The 15,989-nt window shown below is 40.3% G+C and overlaps 1 protein-coding gene across 1 annotated transcript in view; it reads left to right on the top strand.

Moving 5' to 3' along the window:
• Positions 1-496: 496 nt before the first annotated feature.
• Positions 497-15,989, top strand: part of ntn4 (netrin 4) — a 40,374-nt gene continuing 24,881 nt past the window's right edge. The window contains exons 1-3 of the mRNA XM_038300222.1: positions 497-941; positions 2,819-3,363; positions 13,528-13,806. Coding sequence (XP_038156150.1) covers positions 809-941; positions 2,819-3,363; positions 13,528-13,806 — 957 coding nt within the window. The 5' untranslated portion in view covers positions 497-808. The remainder of the gene's footprint in view (positions 942-2,818; positions 3,364-13,527; positions 13,807-15,989) is intronic.

The raw sequence follows: 15,989 nt of genomic DNA, 5'->3' as shown, positions 1-15,989 counted from the left end.
CATCTTTTGGCCACCCCTCAGTGTACATTGGTTATTTACGGAAGAGGATTAGGGCCACTGAAAAAAAAAAAAAGTTAACTGATTTTTTAATTTTATTTCAGTTTAGTATGGGGAAAAAGGCAGAATTCTGACTTTAATCTCAGAATTCTGGCTTTTTTTTTCAGAATTCGGACTGAATTCTGACAATAAAAAAAAAGTCTGAGAAAAAGTCAGACTTCTGACTTTTTTTATTGTCAGAATTCAGTCCGAATTCTGAAAAAAAGTCAGAATTCTGAGATTAAAGCCAGAATTCTGAGATTAAAGTCAGAATTCTCACTTTTTTCCCCATACTAAACTGAAATAAAATTTAAAAATCAGTTAACTTTTTTTTTTTTTTTTTTTTTCAATGGCCCTAATCCTCTTCCGTAGTTATTGTCTGGCCACCCTTATAAATTTTTTCTGGCTACGCCTCTGGGCAGGATATATAAAAAAGCAAAGCATGCAGGGGGGCGGAGCTGCAGCGCCGCTCTGTCACCAAACGGCCCCTGCGCGTCTCCGCGCTCCTTAGAAATAGATGTTGAGGCGGTGGAGCCAGACTGCAGGGAGATGAACCACGCTGCAGGTCCAAGAGCTGCAGAAGAGTCAAGCAGATCCGTTCATCCCTCCTCCTCCTGCACCTCTGCTCTCTTACTCTCTCAGCGGGACATCCCGCAGCGTCCGGGATCATGTTGTTTTCTCCGAGGGTTGCGTTATTATCGCCTCATTGGGCTGCTGCTGAGTGAAAGAGAAAGTCCACACCGGATCTGAGGGACTCTTTATTTATCTTTTCATGCTTTTCACTCCAGATACCTCCATCAGGTCTCCTGGCTCCGGGTTCTTCCTCACAGGTTCTGGATTATCGCTGCGTCGTGGAGATATGCTGGTTTTATTTGTAATCAGCCTGGCCGCGTTGTCAGATGCAGGTCAGTCCTGTTTATTCTCTATTTATCTCAGAGACAAGTGAAGTCAGCAGATTACTGATTAATTAAACTACTGCTCTTCTTCTGAATATGTAAAAAGAATTTCCAAAACAAAAGCCCAATTATTTATATTGTTTGGAGAGAATATTAGATTTTTTTTTCCCAACCAAAGCTGCAGGTTCAGGATAATAAATCCACAGGGTCACAGAGGTCTGAATGTTGCTCATCCTTTTCCTTAGCTGCCAAACTTTATCTGTGCCAGAATCCAGGCTGGCTGCTGTCTGAGGCAGGCAGGTGCACAATGCTTCCATTATCCTTTTTTGCATAACATTTCCGATCAAGGTAAATCGCTTGACTTGTGTACATAGACACACTGAGTCACATCAGCCCTCTCTTCCTGAGACAGAAAATGGGATTTTATCTGTTAGATCAACACAAAGGAGGGTTAGAATCAGTGCATTTAGTTAGATCCTTGCACTGTGGAAAACTAAAATCTGAGGCAGCCTGTTGATTTTAGAAATAATGTGATTCAATGCACTTTTATTTTTTGTAAGTTGAGCCAACATGAGAAAATAATGTGGCACAAACACAATGGAGAACATGGTGGTGGCAGCATCATGCTGTGGGGATGGCAAGTAAAGGGGGCCAGCGTGTTTTCATGGGGGCACAGAAAAGCATTAAATAAAAAACAGGGCAAGGGATTAAAATATATTAAGATAGCTGCATGAAGTGACATTTTTATTCAATTAGGTTTAATTAAATTTATATGCCTTATTAGGTCAGTATACATTCATAATTTAGGAATTTAACATATTTTTGACATAATTTAAGGTAAAATTACAGTTTTCTATCAAATCTGAATTAGAACTAAAGAAAAACTCGAAATTCAGCTGTACAAATTTGAGCAATTTGTTTTGAAAAAAATATTTAGCAAAGGAAAACTGGGATCCTATCTCAATACTAGTGAAGCTATCACCTTATTGCTTTTAAATAATTAGAAAAAACTGAATTTGTAAAGTAAAAAAAAATGAAATAGAACAAAAGAACCTATCAGTAACTATGTCTGTTCCAGCACGTGTCATCATTAGAATTTCTTTGAGCATCATGTCTTCAGTACAGGGGCCATAACAGGGGCCAGGACATGATCTAAACGGGCAATGCCCCCGGTTGGGCCCCGTCTAGAACCGCCCATGGGTAGCAGGTTAAAAAAATTAATTAGGTCAATTTTTTCAATCCTGGGAGAATAATGACATCACCCTGACCACAAGATCCGGATGGATACAGCGTCCGGTGCTGGATAGAGTTGATGGGAAGCTTGATAAGAAGAAACCCTGCAGAGGTTGGAACAGAAATGAGACCAGATCTGCTTTTCAATTAAGACGTAAAATGCATTAACTTGGATACACAGTTAAAGTTCAGACCTAAAATCTGACTTGTAAACTAATTTTTTAACTCAATTAGTCTGAGCCTAATTTTGCAAATGGTAAACAAATTTTTAGATTTTCTGACATGCAAAGCCATTAGGAGCCAAACAATAAAGACTTACAGAGGTAACAAAAGATAAACTTATAGAGTCCAGTTTATTTCTAGTTCTATGATAGTATGTAAAACCACCCATCGTATTCTTCTACTTAATTGCTTTGCGCTATTGTTGCTGCTCTGCAACATGAGGTCCAGGTTTTTTATAACACAAAAAACGAGAAATTATTTTCTAATAAAACGTAAGTTCTGGTGATTCTAATACAACAGAGTAATACATATTTATTAATGGACTTACAATTAAAATGAGCATCAGGCTGTATTAGTTCATATTGAGCTTTTTGGGATTTATATAGCTATTAAATAAATGATGTTGTGTTTTGTCTTCCCATGTGTTTCAGTGGCAATATTTCGAGCAGGTGTCGCCCCCCGCTGCGAGAACAGAGCCTGCAACCCTCGCATGGGAAACCTGGCCTTAAGTCGGCGGGTTCTGACCCAATCCGTGTGCGGAAACAATGGAACAGAGCTCTACTGCTCCTACCCTGACCCCAACGCCAACCTGGCCTGTGGCACTCCTAAATACTCCAAATGCAACGCCGCCCTACCACACCTGTCCCACCTGGCTGGGGCCATGTCTGACTCATCTTTCCGTCATCCCAACACCTGGTGGCAGTCTGCAGAAGGCGTGGAGTCCGAGACGGTCCAACTGGACCTGGAGACGGAGTTTTACTTTACACATCTCATCCTGGTGTTTCGCTCCCCACGGCCTGCTGCCATGACGCTGGAGCGCTCGCAGGACTTTGGGCGAACGTGGAAGATGTTGCAGTACTACGCCAGTAACTGTAGCACCACCTTTGGAATGGAGGAGGGAAAAACAGGTGGGGGCCGGGACGGGGCCAGCTGCACATCAAAGTACTCTGGTGCATATCCCTGCAGCCGAGGAGAGGTGAGGTGAAGCTCTGACTCTTAAAATTTTCTAATAACTATGCTGCTTCAGTATTTTCTTAAGCACGCACGCACACACACACACACACACACACACACATACATACACACATATACATATATATATACACACATATACATATATATATACATATATATATGTATGTACGTGTGTGTATGCGTTTCAAAATCTTGATGGAGGTAAAGTACATCTGAGATAGCGTCATACCAGAGACCGGCAAAGGAAATCATTCATATTTTGTAATTTTGTAGTATGTACGTTAGGCTAGCAGAAAAGCACTGTTGCATTATGGGTAATGCTGGAACAGAGAGTCACTAATCATAAAGTCCCATCTCTTGCGCTGTGATTGGTCTGGTTGTAGTCAGTGGCGGTTTGCTAAATGTTTTGTGTAATTCAGTCTGGCTGGCCAGGCAAGGTTGTTGAAAGAATTTGTACAGGTTCCCGTGTTGTTCAGGGTTTATGGATCATGTGAAGATTTGAAAACTGAAGGGAGCGGCAGCACATACATACAGTTTTTGGTTCATTATCTAAAGGTGATAAAACTGATGAGAAGGCACTGAACCTCGGGTGTAAGAACTTCAATGCTTCAGTCAATCAAACATGAATTGGAAAATTGTCAGGAATCGAAACCAGTCAGGAAAAGTTAAGATTTTACAGGTTTGGATGAGAGTGGAATAGTAAGAGCATTGAAAACATTTACATTGCTGAAAGCTTCATTCGTTTTTTTCTTGTTTAATTTTTGCATCCTTCCTCTACTGTCTATTAATCATCCTCCCTCAATTTCCAACCTTCTTTCCTTCCATTCTTATGTCCTTCCATACTTCCTCATCTCTGCTCATGAACTATTTTCTTCCCCCCTTTCATCCTCTCCGTCCTTCTTTGTGTCCTTCCTCCCTTTCCTTCTTTCTTACTAAATACATAGGCGTATTTGAAGCTTCTCTTTATTAATATGTCATGTATATACCTACACATTTGTGTTTTAAGTTTTAAAACAGATAGAAAGCACAACAAATCTGATTTGGAAGCACAAAGATCAACTTTCAATCCTGTTGCTTTATTAAATATAACTTTGTGTAAACTCATGTAGATAAAAAAAAAAAAAATCATGTCATGGTCAATCTGGGCCAGTTACCAATATTAAGGTTTTAAAATTGAAATTCTGTTCCTTCAGTTTAAAATCCTCTTACTTACTGGAGTTTTTCCAGCTGTATGTTAGTGCTGCACACTGCTGGTAAGCTTGCTAGAAGATAAATTTATGCTTTTGCAAAATCAAATGTTTCCTCTAGACCAGAGGTGGGCAACTCCAGTCCTCAAGGGCCGGTTTCCTGCAACATTTAGATTAATCCTTGGTCCAACACACCTGGATCAAATGGTTGAATTACCTCCCCAGTATGCAACCAATTTCGCCAGTCCTTTTAATTATCTATTTACTTGATTCAAGTGTGTTCAGTCAAGGACATATCTAAAAGTTCCAGGACTGGAGTTGCCCACCCACACCTTCTCTAGACACTTACTAAAGACCTGTTTTACATTTCAAATGCCTGTAGCGTGCTCTGCTCCTTAATTTAATTGGTTCCTACCGTAAAGCTTTGTAAAATCAAATCAATAGATACTAGAGAAAACATAAATGTAATAATCTGTAGGCCATTATGTTTAAGTCACAGTTTTTTTTTTTCTATTTAGGAAAAAAAACAATTAGAACATCCTATACACTCACCGGCCACTTTATTAGGTACACCTTTCCAACTGCTCGTTAACACTTAATTTCTAAGCAGCCAATCACATGGCAGCAACTCAGTGCATTTAGGCATGTAGACATGGTCAAGACAATCTCCTGCAGTTCAAACTGAGCATCAGTATGGGGAAGAAAGGTGATTTGAGTGACTTTGAACGTGGCATGATTGTAGGTGCCAGAAGGGCTGGTCTGAGTATTTCAGAAACTGCTGATCTACTGGGATTTTCACGCACAACCATCTCTAGGGTTTACAGAGAATGGTCCGAAAAAGAAAAAACATCCAGTGACCGGCTGTTCTGTGGGCGGAAATGCCTTGTTGATGCCAGAGGTCAGAGGAGAATGGCCAGACTGGTTGGAGCTGATAGAAGGGCAACAGTGACTCAAATAACCACCCGTTACAACCAAGGTGGGCAGAAGAGCATCTCTGAACACACAGTACGTCAAACTTTGAGGCAGATGGCTACAGCAGCAGAAGACCACACCGGGTGCCACTCCTTTCAGCTAAGAACAGGAAACTGAGGCTACAATTTGCACAAGCTCATCAAAATTGGACAAAAGAAGATTGGAAAAACGTTGCCTGGTCTGATGAGTCTCGATTTCTGCTGCGACATTCGGATGGTAGGGTCAGAATTTGGCGTCTACAACATGAAAGCATGGATCCATCCTGCCTTGTATCAACGGTTCAGGCTGGTTGTGGTGTCATGGTGTGGGGAATATTTTCTTGGCACTCTTTGGGCCCCTTGGTACCAATTGAGCATCGTTGCAATGCCACAGCCTACCTGAGTATTGTTGCTGACCATGTCCATCCCTTTATGACCACAATGTACCCAACTTCTGATGGCTACTTTCAGCAGGATAATGCGCCATGTCATAAAGCTGGAATCATCTCAAACAGGTTTCTTGAACATGACAATGAGTTCACTGTACTCAAATGGCCTCCACAGTCACCAGATCTCAATCCAATAGAGCATCTTTGGGATGTGGTGGAACGGGAGATTCGCATCATGGATGTGCAGCCCACAAATCTGCGGCAACTGTGTGATGCCATCATGTCAATATGGACCAAACTCCCTGAGGAATGCTTCCAGCACCTTGTTGAATCGTTGCCACGAAGAATTGAGGCAGTTCTGAAAGCAAAAGGGGGTCCAACCCGTTACTAGCATGGGGTACCTAATAAAGTGGCCGGTGAGTGTACATTCATCATTCTCAACCCATTTTGTCTGTTCACATCACATATTCATTTTCTCTCTTATTATACTAAAATATAGTCAACTGCCTCAAGCAGGAAAAAAAGGCTAAAGACAGCTTGTCTCTCTGGAAGTCATTTTGACAATCAGATTTATATATCAGGTGGTGAAATCCCCCATTTCTTTAACTCCAAACACATCCATCTCCCTCAGGAAGCAGGTGGAATGGAGGGCGGATCGGATCCACACCTGTGGTGAAAATGTTGGAGGTGTGACAGCCTTTCCACACTCCCTGTGGGGAAAAAGCGCTACTGATGGGATAATTTACACATTGACGATGCGGACGGTTATCCGCTCTGTAGGATCAGCATTTTATTCTTTTTTTTTTTTGCTGCATCCAGAAGAATCAGCCACTTCTAGAATATGTCATGCAACAGGCACGCGGTGCGAGCTCTGCTGAATACATGACTGAGTGTTTAATCGGCGCACTTTGACTGGAGCACAGAGGAGCTTCCTGATATCTATTGATGTTTAATTGGAGCAGCGTGTTTGAGGAGCTGCTCTGCAGATATGCGGAGGATTGTTCCAGGCAAGCTGCTGCTCTGGAGGCAATGAGCTCATGAATGTGTTTAAAACTACTAAAAAGTGTTTTGACAGCTTCTGGAGCTTGTCTGTATATAAATAGCATTTTTTTCCTCCTTTACTTCTTGGATTTAGCAGGAGCCAATTGTGCACGGAAATTGACCTTTGACCTCTTACACCTCGGCTGATGACCCAGATCTTAAAAGAGGTCAAACGGTGGACCAGCTGTTTTCTCTTGCTGCTCAGCTGTCCATGCTCTCTCTACATCTGTGATTATATAAAAGTGCTTAACTGAAGGCTTCCAATGCAGAACCAGGACGGCTGCAGAAGTTTCCGTTCAGCCTTCTTTCTTCTTCCTCCTCACCTTTTTTTGCGCACCACAGCATCTTTGACTGTTTGACCCCAGGTGCTTAAACCCATCTGCTTTTGGTACCTCGCTGGAGTCCCGCAGCATCACTTTTTAAACGACCGGCAAATAATAGGATATTGGTGGCTCTCAGAGAAAGGGGCCCACAGTTGTTCAAAGAGACATACCAGATTCTAATTGAAAGAGCTATGATCAAAAACAGATTATACCTTTAGTCGTAGGAAAGGGTTTCATTTAATTATGTTGAGGCTAGGATGCAAATTACTTTACGGTTATACAAAAATAAGTTAGCTTTCTTCATCAAAAGGATAGAGAACTGACACATCGACACTTAAATGAGTCAGAATGAGGCTTGATGTTCTGTTTTAGCATGCTTCAACGCTCTCAGGGCTGTATGTGAAGTCCTGGGATCAGTTAAGTGAGACTGAAGGTTTGGAACAGGGTGTCTGAGGTGTGCAGAGAGGGGGGGGGGGGTTGTTGCTCGGAGCGATTACAGGCAGCAGGTATTCTCGGTTTTCTGCTTCTCCCCTTTCTCTGGCAAACATAAAAGCATGTCATCTCATGCGCTGAAAGCTTCCCGTGTTCACCTGCGATGTTGGGGGGGGAAAGGTGACGGCAGAGAGACGGGGAGAAATGGTTGACGTGCTTCGTTCCTTATTTATGAGGTCAGCTGAGCTGTAAGAATGCAACTGTTTGTTTCAGATCCTGACCTCCTTAGGGAATACAAAGAAGCAGACCAGTCTAGCACACACACACACACACAGACACACACACGTTTCCTTTTTCTCTACTTCAAACACACACCGGCTCATGCTTTTACAGATAAACACATACAGTCGCTCTCCGTCTGGCTGAAGGGAAGGAAGTGCCGTTGCTCTGATGGATGTCGGTACCATTGGCTAGACACCCACCCCGCCTTCTCTGCATTTCTCTCTCTCAGTCTTTCTGCTTCCATCAATGCCCATTGTGCCTGTTTACCAGATTACAGTCCACAGCGCTTTGATGGAATTAGGCCTGTTAAAGCTGGGCTTACTTTACTTTGCAGACCGAAACAGGAAGAAAGATATTCAGTGTCCTGCAGTGAACTCACAACCTCGGGGCTGTGCACAGCCTGAAATCTGTTGCATTTTTTAATGGCAGGTGTGAAAGCTTTTCATCTCCAAAAGGTGCTTTGAACAGAGTCGATCCATTTGGGCTTTGCAACCCTTCAGTGACGTTAATAGTTGATCTCCTCAAAGCTCCGCTGCAACACAATAATCAATGTGTAAGGTATGAAACATGAAAAGGGATCAAATATCAACTAAATTCCTTAAAACTTTAGTACAACACTTAAAAAATTGCACAAATACACTTGATTTTGTTTTTCTGTGTTTCTTTTTACCCAGATTTTGTGTTTCCCAGGCTTCCACGCCATGATTCCTGCCGGTAGAGGACAATGCTCACCTCTATTTACAGTAAACGGGATTCAAGCTCCGTTCACACAGCTCAACAACTCCAAAAACACAATTAGGCAGCAGAATGTCTCTAACTTCTTTTTAAAATCCAGTTTACAAGCAGTTTCAGCTGTCATATTTTGTTGGTTAAACAAATAAATTTGAACTTTAGTGTTTTATTAGCTCGTCAGTAAAAGCTCATGAAGGTCTTAACGGTGTTTTTGTTCACAGCTGTCAATATACATGTAGAAATCTTTATTTACTCAGCTCAAAGAATTAAGGGGCGTTTAGATTGCACAGAAAAGTTGCTTCATACTTGTGATGCAAAAAGAATAAAGTAAATCCTGCTGTATAGAATGGCTGTCACTGAAAAAGACCTACATGCATGAAAGTATTTATTACACACGTTTAAGTTTCATCTTAGTTGCTTTACTTTTCATATATTGGACATTTACGTTTTTCTTAATTGATTTTAGCTGATTCATTTAGCATTGCAACTCATGTGCAATGAAAACTAATTGGTTACATGACCTTTCAAAATGAAAACAAAACACCTGAACTGAAATGGAAATCTTTACAAACAGAAGCAGTCAACATTAGTTCCTGTAGTTTTCACCGGAAGATTACCTAAAAAGCTATGAAAATATACTTTCCCTCTATGTAAAAACCTATTAACCTTTGTAGTACTGACATAACTCACAATTGTCCACTCATCATGTGGTTATATAAAGCAATAACTGCTCTCTTTAAACCTCCCCCCTGCACAGCTTAGCTCATAATGAACTGTGTTCTTTTCTTAGTGTATAACACAAAATGAACCAGACAATATTTAACTGCCATCTAGTTGAATACCACCAGAAAAAACACCACATGAGAAAAAGAAGTTTAAGGACCAAACGTCACATGGTTATAAGGTAACCAACTTTAGAAAGTCAGATGACATATTAGTTTAGTGCAGCTGAAGTGTTTGAGATTAAGGAACTAATAATTTGGAGAAGAACTTTTAAATTCCTGGATAGAGTGCTGGTTTGTTAGGTCTTAAAATTGTGCCGTCTTTGACAACATTTTTTATGAATGCATCTTCATGAAATAAATCAATTTCCAAAATATACAATTAACCCCAAAGGGAGATTAAATTCCTATTGGTATATTAAATATGCATCATGGGATCTCATTCAACGTGGACACTTAATGATTCTCTGTACGGTTTGTCATCTTTTATCTGGATATTTAGATTTACTTCATTTTATCGTAGAATCTTATCGTATATATTTTGACTTTGGATGAAAAAATGAGGAATTATCTCAAAGCTTAAAACTCTAAAATATAAAATTCATCAAACCAATAAGACACAGCTCTGTATCCAGCCAGCACAGTAGATGAGGGTACATCATGTGACTACAGAAAGTCCACATCAGAAAGCTGCAACTCATACTGAGCTCTATGCAATGGTGCACTGAGAAAAAAGCATCATCAGCATATATGCAGACTTTTGTGCTTTCTTTTATTTTTATTTTTATATCAATAAAAACTAGAAGTAATGATTCTGATGTAAATCCCAGTGATTTTCCATTTACATGTTTAGATAATGGAGAAAGATCCCAGTGATCATTCTGTGTATGTTTCTTTCACTTCCATCCCCTCATTGCTACACAGCCTATTGCTGTTGAGTATCAGGGACACATGTGCAACAGCCTATCAGTTAGGTATATTAGTTGGAGTGGGGAAGTATGAAAGACTATGGCATGTTGGGAGAAGCAGCGCTGCAGGAGCTAACTCAAGGGTGGGCAATTCCAGTTCCTGGGGGCTGGTATCCTGCAACTTTTAGATCCATCCTTGGTCCAACACACCTGAATCAAATGGCTGAGTTACCTCCTCAGTATGCAGTCGGTTCCTGCAGAGTCCTCCCAATTATCTGATTACTTGATTCAGGTGTGTTGAACCAAAGGCACATCTAAAAGTTGCAGGATACCGGCCCACAGGAACTGGAATTGCCCACCCCTGAGCTAACTACTTAGCCGAGATGACATGAAAAAACCTGTTTGTGTGACATACAAACTATGGAATTGGCCAGGTGTTGATGGCGAGCTGAAGGTCCAGGCCTAGAGCCCAATAAAGATTGCCCTTTGGGTGCACAAACACTTTGGATCTCCTGCCAGGCTGGTAGGAGGCTCCTTGCAGCCAACGAACAATTTTGTTTCCACTCTGCTCTGACTTTTGTCAGTCCATGACCTGCACTGCACCAAGCACTTTAGAAGGAATTTGCTTGGGACCTTTAATCAACCCCAGCTTGGGGTGAATGGACTGAAGGGATGTGGTTTCATTAATTGTGGAATTGATTAATTTTGTTTCTTTTTTCCTCTTTATTGTTTTGATTTTTTCCTCTTTTGCACATTTTATATGGCCATTTGGATGTTTCACTGATGTTGTAAATATGTATAAAATTTTCGTCACTATAAATGCAAGGCACTCGCAACTGCAAACTTCTAGTCTCTGTCTGCTGTTTCATGAGTCGTATCTATCTTCTGAGAACTAGCCTATTGACCTTATTGGTTATGATCCATTTGAATTCATTTAAAATATAGTATACTGTTGTTTTTAACAGATATGCTACAATATGCTTAAAGTAGATCCTGATACTGGCATGATTTGTCTGTGTTTGTTTGAGTGCATGCCAGCAGGGGTGTTTGGGCGTGCTCATGTTGCTGTGGTGTTGCTGGGCTGTCATTGGTCTTTTATCCAGCCCTGAGATATGTGGAACTGCATCTTCATCCCCTCCTTTGTGCTGCTCTGCTCTCTGCACTCTCCTGTGGACCTGGTGACCTCTTATCCTATTTGTCGTGTTTTCTTAATGGTGGATCACAATGCCATGCCCCTTTGACCTTTTCCAACAACGAGTAAGTCAATAGTGGTCCTCCCATTAGGCTTCCTGCTACTCATCCAACCAATCATTGTAGAGTATCAAGGTTTTTTTTTCTTTTTGCATCTCAGTCAAAATATAGATGATACCATTTTGTAAAGAAGTAGTCTTCAACCACATTTTATTGAGCAACCAACTTTTTTCTCCCTGGACAACAGCAGTGGTGTTAGTTGCCAGTGGCAGCAACAGCTATGGCAATGGCAGGCCATAAAGGCATCGTCGATTTAAAGGATTTTTAGGGAACAAATGGGAGCAGGAGACAAAGAGAATGCACTCGTGCAAGGATGCCTGGCAACATCAAGATCACATGAGGTCACATTCAATGATGGTTGGGTATAAAGTCATGAATCTGAGCCCAAATTATCCAAAAACAGGAGCAAATGTAATTATATGAACTGGACCAATGTGTTTGATAGTGAACCAAAAAAAAAAAAAAAAGATTCATTTGGATTAATTTTAATTCCATCAAATAAAAAAAAAACTTAAGCTCCAAAAGGAATAGGAGTTTCTTTAATGTGTTGATACTGTGTTGTGAATTGGGGCTATATAAATAAACTGAATTGAAATAATGTCTTTAGGCAGAAAGACGTCCTGTAGTATTCAGAATTATATCAGATCTGCAGAAGCTTCTGACGATGTTTTAATTTTTGTTCTTAAGTTTGATGATGAGGCTCAGGTTAATTATAAAGCAGAACTCCAGAAAAGATAGCTTAATTTCTGTAAATGTTGATTAATGTCATCTTGGGTGAAGGAGGGGAATCAAATAGATGTAAAGATGTAACTGATCTAAAAGAAACCTAAAAGATCAAAAAGTATTTCAATTTTAATTAAAAGAGGAAATGGTTCCATGTGATTTCTTTATCACTTTATAGTCCCCACTGTGGGATTATAAAGGAATAACTTTCTGGTACATTGGATGAAATGGAATATAACTGAAAACAGGATAAAACTAAAACGCTCTTTTGCTGATTTCTTCTACTCACAGACTCTAATCTCAGTATCAAATAGCTTAAAGTTAATTTTTAGGCCCAAAACCTGATATGTTAAGAAAACCATATGAATCAGAAGATGGATTTTAGAGTTTTAGCACCATTGGAATAACTTTGTGAGAATTTTATTACTGGACTACAGTTTAACCATGCTAACCAGTAAAACCCCAAACTAAGCTAAGGACTTTTGTTGCTTTCATTTACTCCTGTTATACTGTTTTATTTCGCTTTTTCACTGTTGGAACCGTCTGTCTGAAATATTCTAACAAAAGTTGCACTGCATCAGCGTAATTAAGCTAGCCAGAACAGGAGTAGATGTTAAAAATGTCATATTTTAATTACATTCTCTGTTACCGGTACATGTGGTAAATTCTATGTAAAGGGCGATCGTTTCAGACATAGAGGAGGCTGGAGTACCCATAAGGATTCCACATATTCACAGGGAAAACATGCAAACTCAAACCGGAAAATGGGCAGGGATTAAAATCTGGCAAGATATTCCTTTGGAATAAAAAAAAAAAAAAAAAAAAAAAAAAAAAAAAAAAAAAAAAAGATGAATTTGGGTTTTTTAGAAGATCAAAATGTTTTATGATTTAGGAATTCAACTATTTCACATTAAGACCATGAGTAAAACTCAAAAATCCTCCATCCCTCTGGTAAAACATCAGTCAATCCATTTGTTTACTTTAAATTACAACTGGAGTGAGTAACAAGTGTTACTAGAGCATTAAGTGTGAGGTATTTGCCATGAAAATCCATTTTGTTTGGACAGTTTAGCTGTTTTCTGATGGCAATGGGGCATGTGGATGCCCAGGTATTTCAACCATTGAAAGAAATAACACATTAGAGCCTGTCATGTTCCTTCATGTTTTTAACCGCGGTTAAAAAAGGTAGAAATCCACAATATTAACCCAGTTTCTCTCTCTCTAGGTGATATATCGAACGCTACCAAAGTGGCAGTCGCTGGATCCGTTTGGGTTGGAGGGCCAGCAGCAGCTGAGGGTGACCAACATCCGGATCCGGCTGTTAAAGCAGCAGCAGTGCCCCTGCCAGGCCAAAGCTCTCGCCACTACAAGGAAAGCTCTTCCAGCTCGACACTTTGCCATCTATGACCTGATAGTGAAAGGAAGCTGCTTCTGCAACGGCCACGCTGAGCAGTGCGTCCCTGCACCTAAATACCAGCCCACCAGAGACAGGACCAACCATGTGGTAAGGCAAGATTAAAGCCGAAGCAAGTCTTTCAAAACAACCTGTCTGAATACATGAAGTAGAAAAAGAAAAAAGTACAAAAGGTGAAAATCAAGGTCTTTGACATGTAAGAGCTACCAAAATACCAAAAAATATTTTAAAAGAGAATCTGTGACTCATCCAAGTGTTCATAAAACACCCTAGAACATATACAGCAGTGTAGGCCTTACTCTTCTCAGTTAAAGGTATAGTGGAGGATTTTAGCCAATTTCTGAAAAGACCCGCCCTCTCCACAAAAAAAAAAAAAAATGCACATGCACAACCCTTTACCCACTCCCAAGAGGGAACGCCTATTAAACTCGTGTGAGAGCGTGCACGAGCCCATTTCTCCTCATGCATGCTCGGTTTAAAAGTTACTGTTTATATCGCTCATACAAGCTTACTTTCCAAAAGAAGATTTGCAATTTTTCCACTATTCCAGAATCACCACCTGTAAGTGAAAATGGGGAGGAGCATGTAGGACTAGCCTGACGTAGTCCTACTCAATTCTAGTCAGAATATGAGTCTGATACTGCTCCATAGAGCTGTGATTATGGGGCGTGTTTTTAACGAACCAGGAAAAAAAATGCCTCTGCACTCAATTGGATAGACCTACAACCAATAAGAGCAACGGAGTGCGTGACGTATGTTAAGCGAGGCATAGTTGTTGTCCACAAAAATCAAAGCGTGCAGTTGCACGCCTAGAATAAGAAGATGAGCCTTGATCGCGTTTCTCTTTTCCTCTTTTAAAATTAATTTGCTGTCGATATCTTCTAGAACAGACCTAATAGCAGAATGTACTCACCTCAACTCTCCGGCGACAGCCATTGTTGTTGTCACCCATGCGCGCTTTGGTCACATGGTTGATTACGTTACTGTTCATCTGTCCATCATCGTATAAAGCCCGCCCTGACAATTTGATTGGATCGCCAGAGAGTGGGCGATCATACTCGCGCTACTACTGAGCAATGGGCGGGACTAAGTTCGGAATGGCACCCAGGCTAACGTAGGACGGCCTTACGTAAACATATCACCAGAATGATTGACCATTAGGAGGACCACTTATTCAGATGATCCACCCGGAAAAATAACATCCTCCACTATACTTTTAAGATCAGACTTCATGATTAGAAAAAAAGAGACTGGGGAGAGTTTTTAGACTAAGCCCTGCTTACCCAAAAGAAGAAAGGCTAATTCCAAATGCCGAAAGTGCATGGACGTAATTTTATTTTAATATGTCCGTTTTGGTCCCCTGCACGTTTTACTGTCCAAAAAATATGTTATGCTACAGTACACAGACAATCATCGAGCACTTGGACCCAGCAGAGAACCGCAGGTCAAAGTGAAGGACTGCTTCCTTGAGTTTGCTGAAGTTGGTTATATTACAAAATACTTGCGTCGCCCCGGGCTTCTGAAATCAAAAATTCATCAATGCATCTGTGCTTTGGGTGTCCTCATCAATCTGGCATGAATCTTACAAGATATTATAGAAAGCACACCATAGTCCCATCAAACATGGTGGTAGTTGAGCTGCTTTGCTGCCTTTTAAGACATGTCTTTGTGTAGTTAATGAAGCCTTGAATTCAGCTTTCTACCAGAAAATACTCAAGGAGGACTTGAGTTTTGAAGGAAAATTATCAAAAGTGCACCAGGAAGTCCACCTAAAACCAAAGTTTTGGAATGGCCTAGCCAAAGTAAGCGCTTAGAGCTGACTGAGAAGCTAATCAGAGCATTAATCCTTAAAAACTCTCCAAGGTGGTTGAATAAAAAGCTATTTGGCAAAGAGAGGGTCAGAAAAAAAATACATAATTTATCTTAAAAACTTGATGAAAGCCATTTCAGCCAAATATTTGCACAGATATTAGATTTGCAGGCAAATATTCTTGCCGTTCTGGGTGTATATATACATATATATATATGTATTTAGTATCCTTTAGGCCATCTTTGTCCTAGAAGGTGTTCTGAACCCAAAAAAAATAAAAATAAAAATAAAAAAGGTGAATAAATGAGTAAGGAGACAATTACAATTTAACAGCACTGTGTGCAGCTTATTTTTTACTGGCTTTGAAATCTTAAGAGAAAAAAAAAAGTTTGCTTAAACATGGCTGTAACCTGTAATTCACTACCATTACTGCTTCGGATGTACACCATTATAGGCAGTAATA

This window comes from Cyprinodon tularosa, unplaced genomic scaffold, assembly GCF_016077235.1.
Source record: "Cyprinodon tularosa strain WSP-4 unplaced genomic scaffold, ASM1607723v1 ctg442, whole genome shotgun sequence".
Taxonomy (NCBI): domain Eukaryota; kingdom Metazoa; phylum Chordata; class Actinopteri; order Cyprinodontiformes; family Cyprinodontidae; genus Cyprinodon; species Cyprinodon tularosa.
This window is presented reverse-complemented; position numbering and strand designations above follow the sequence as displayed.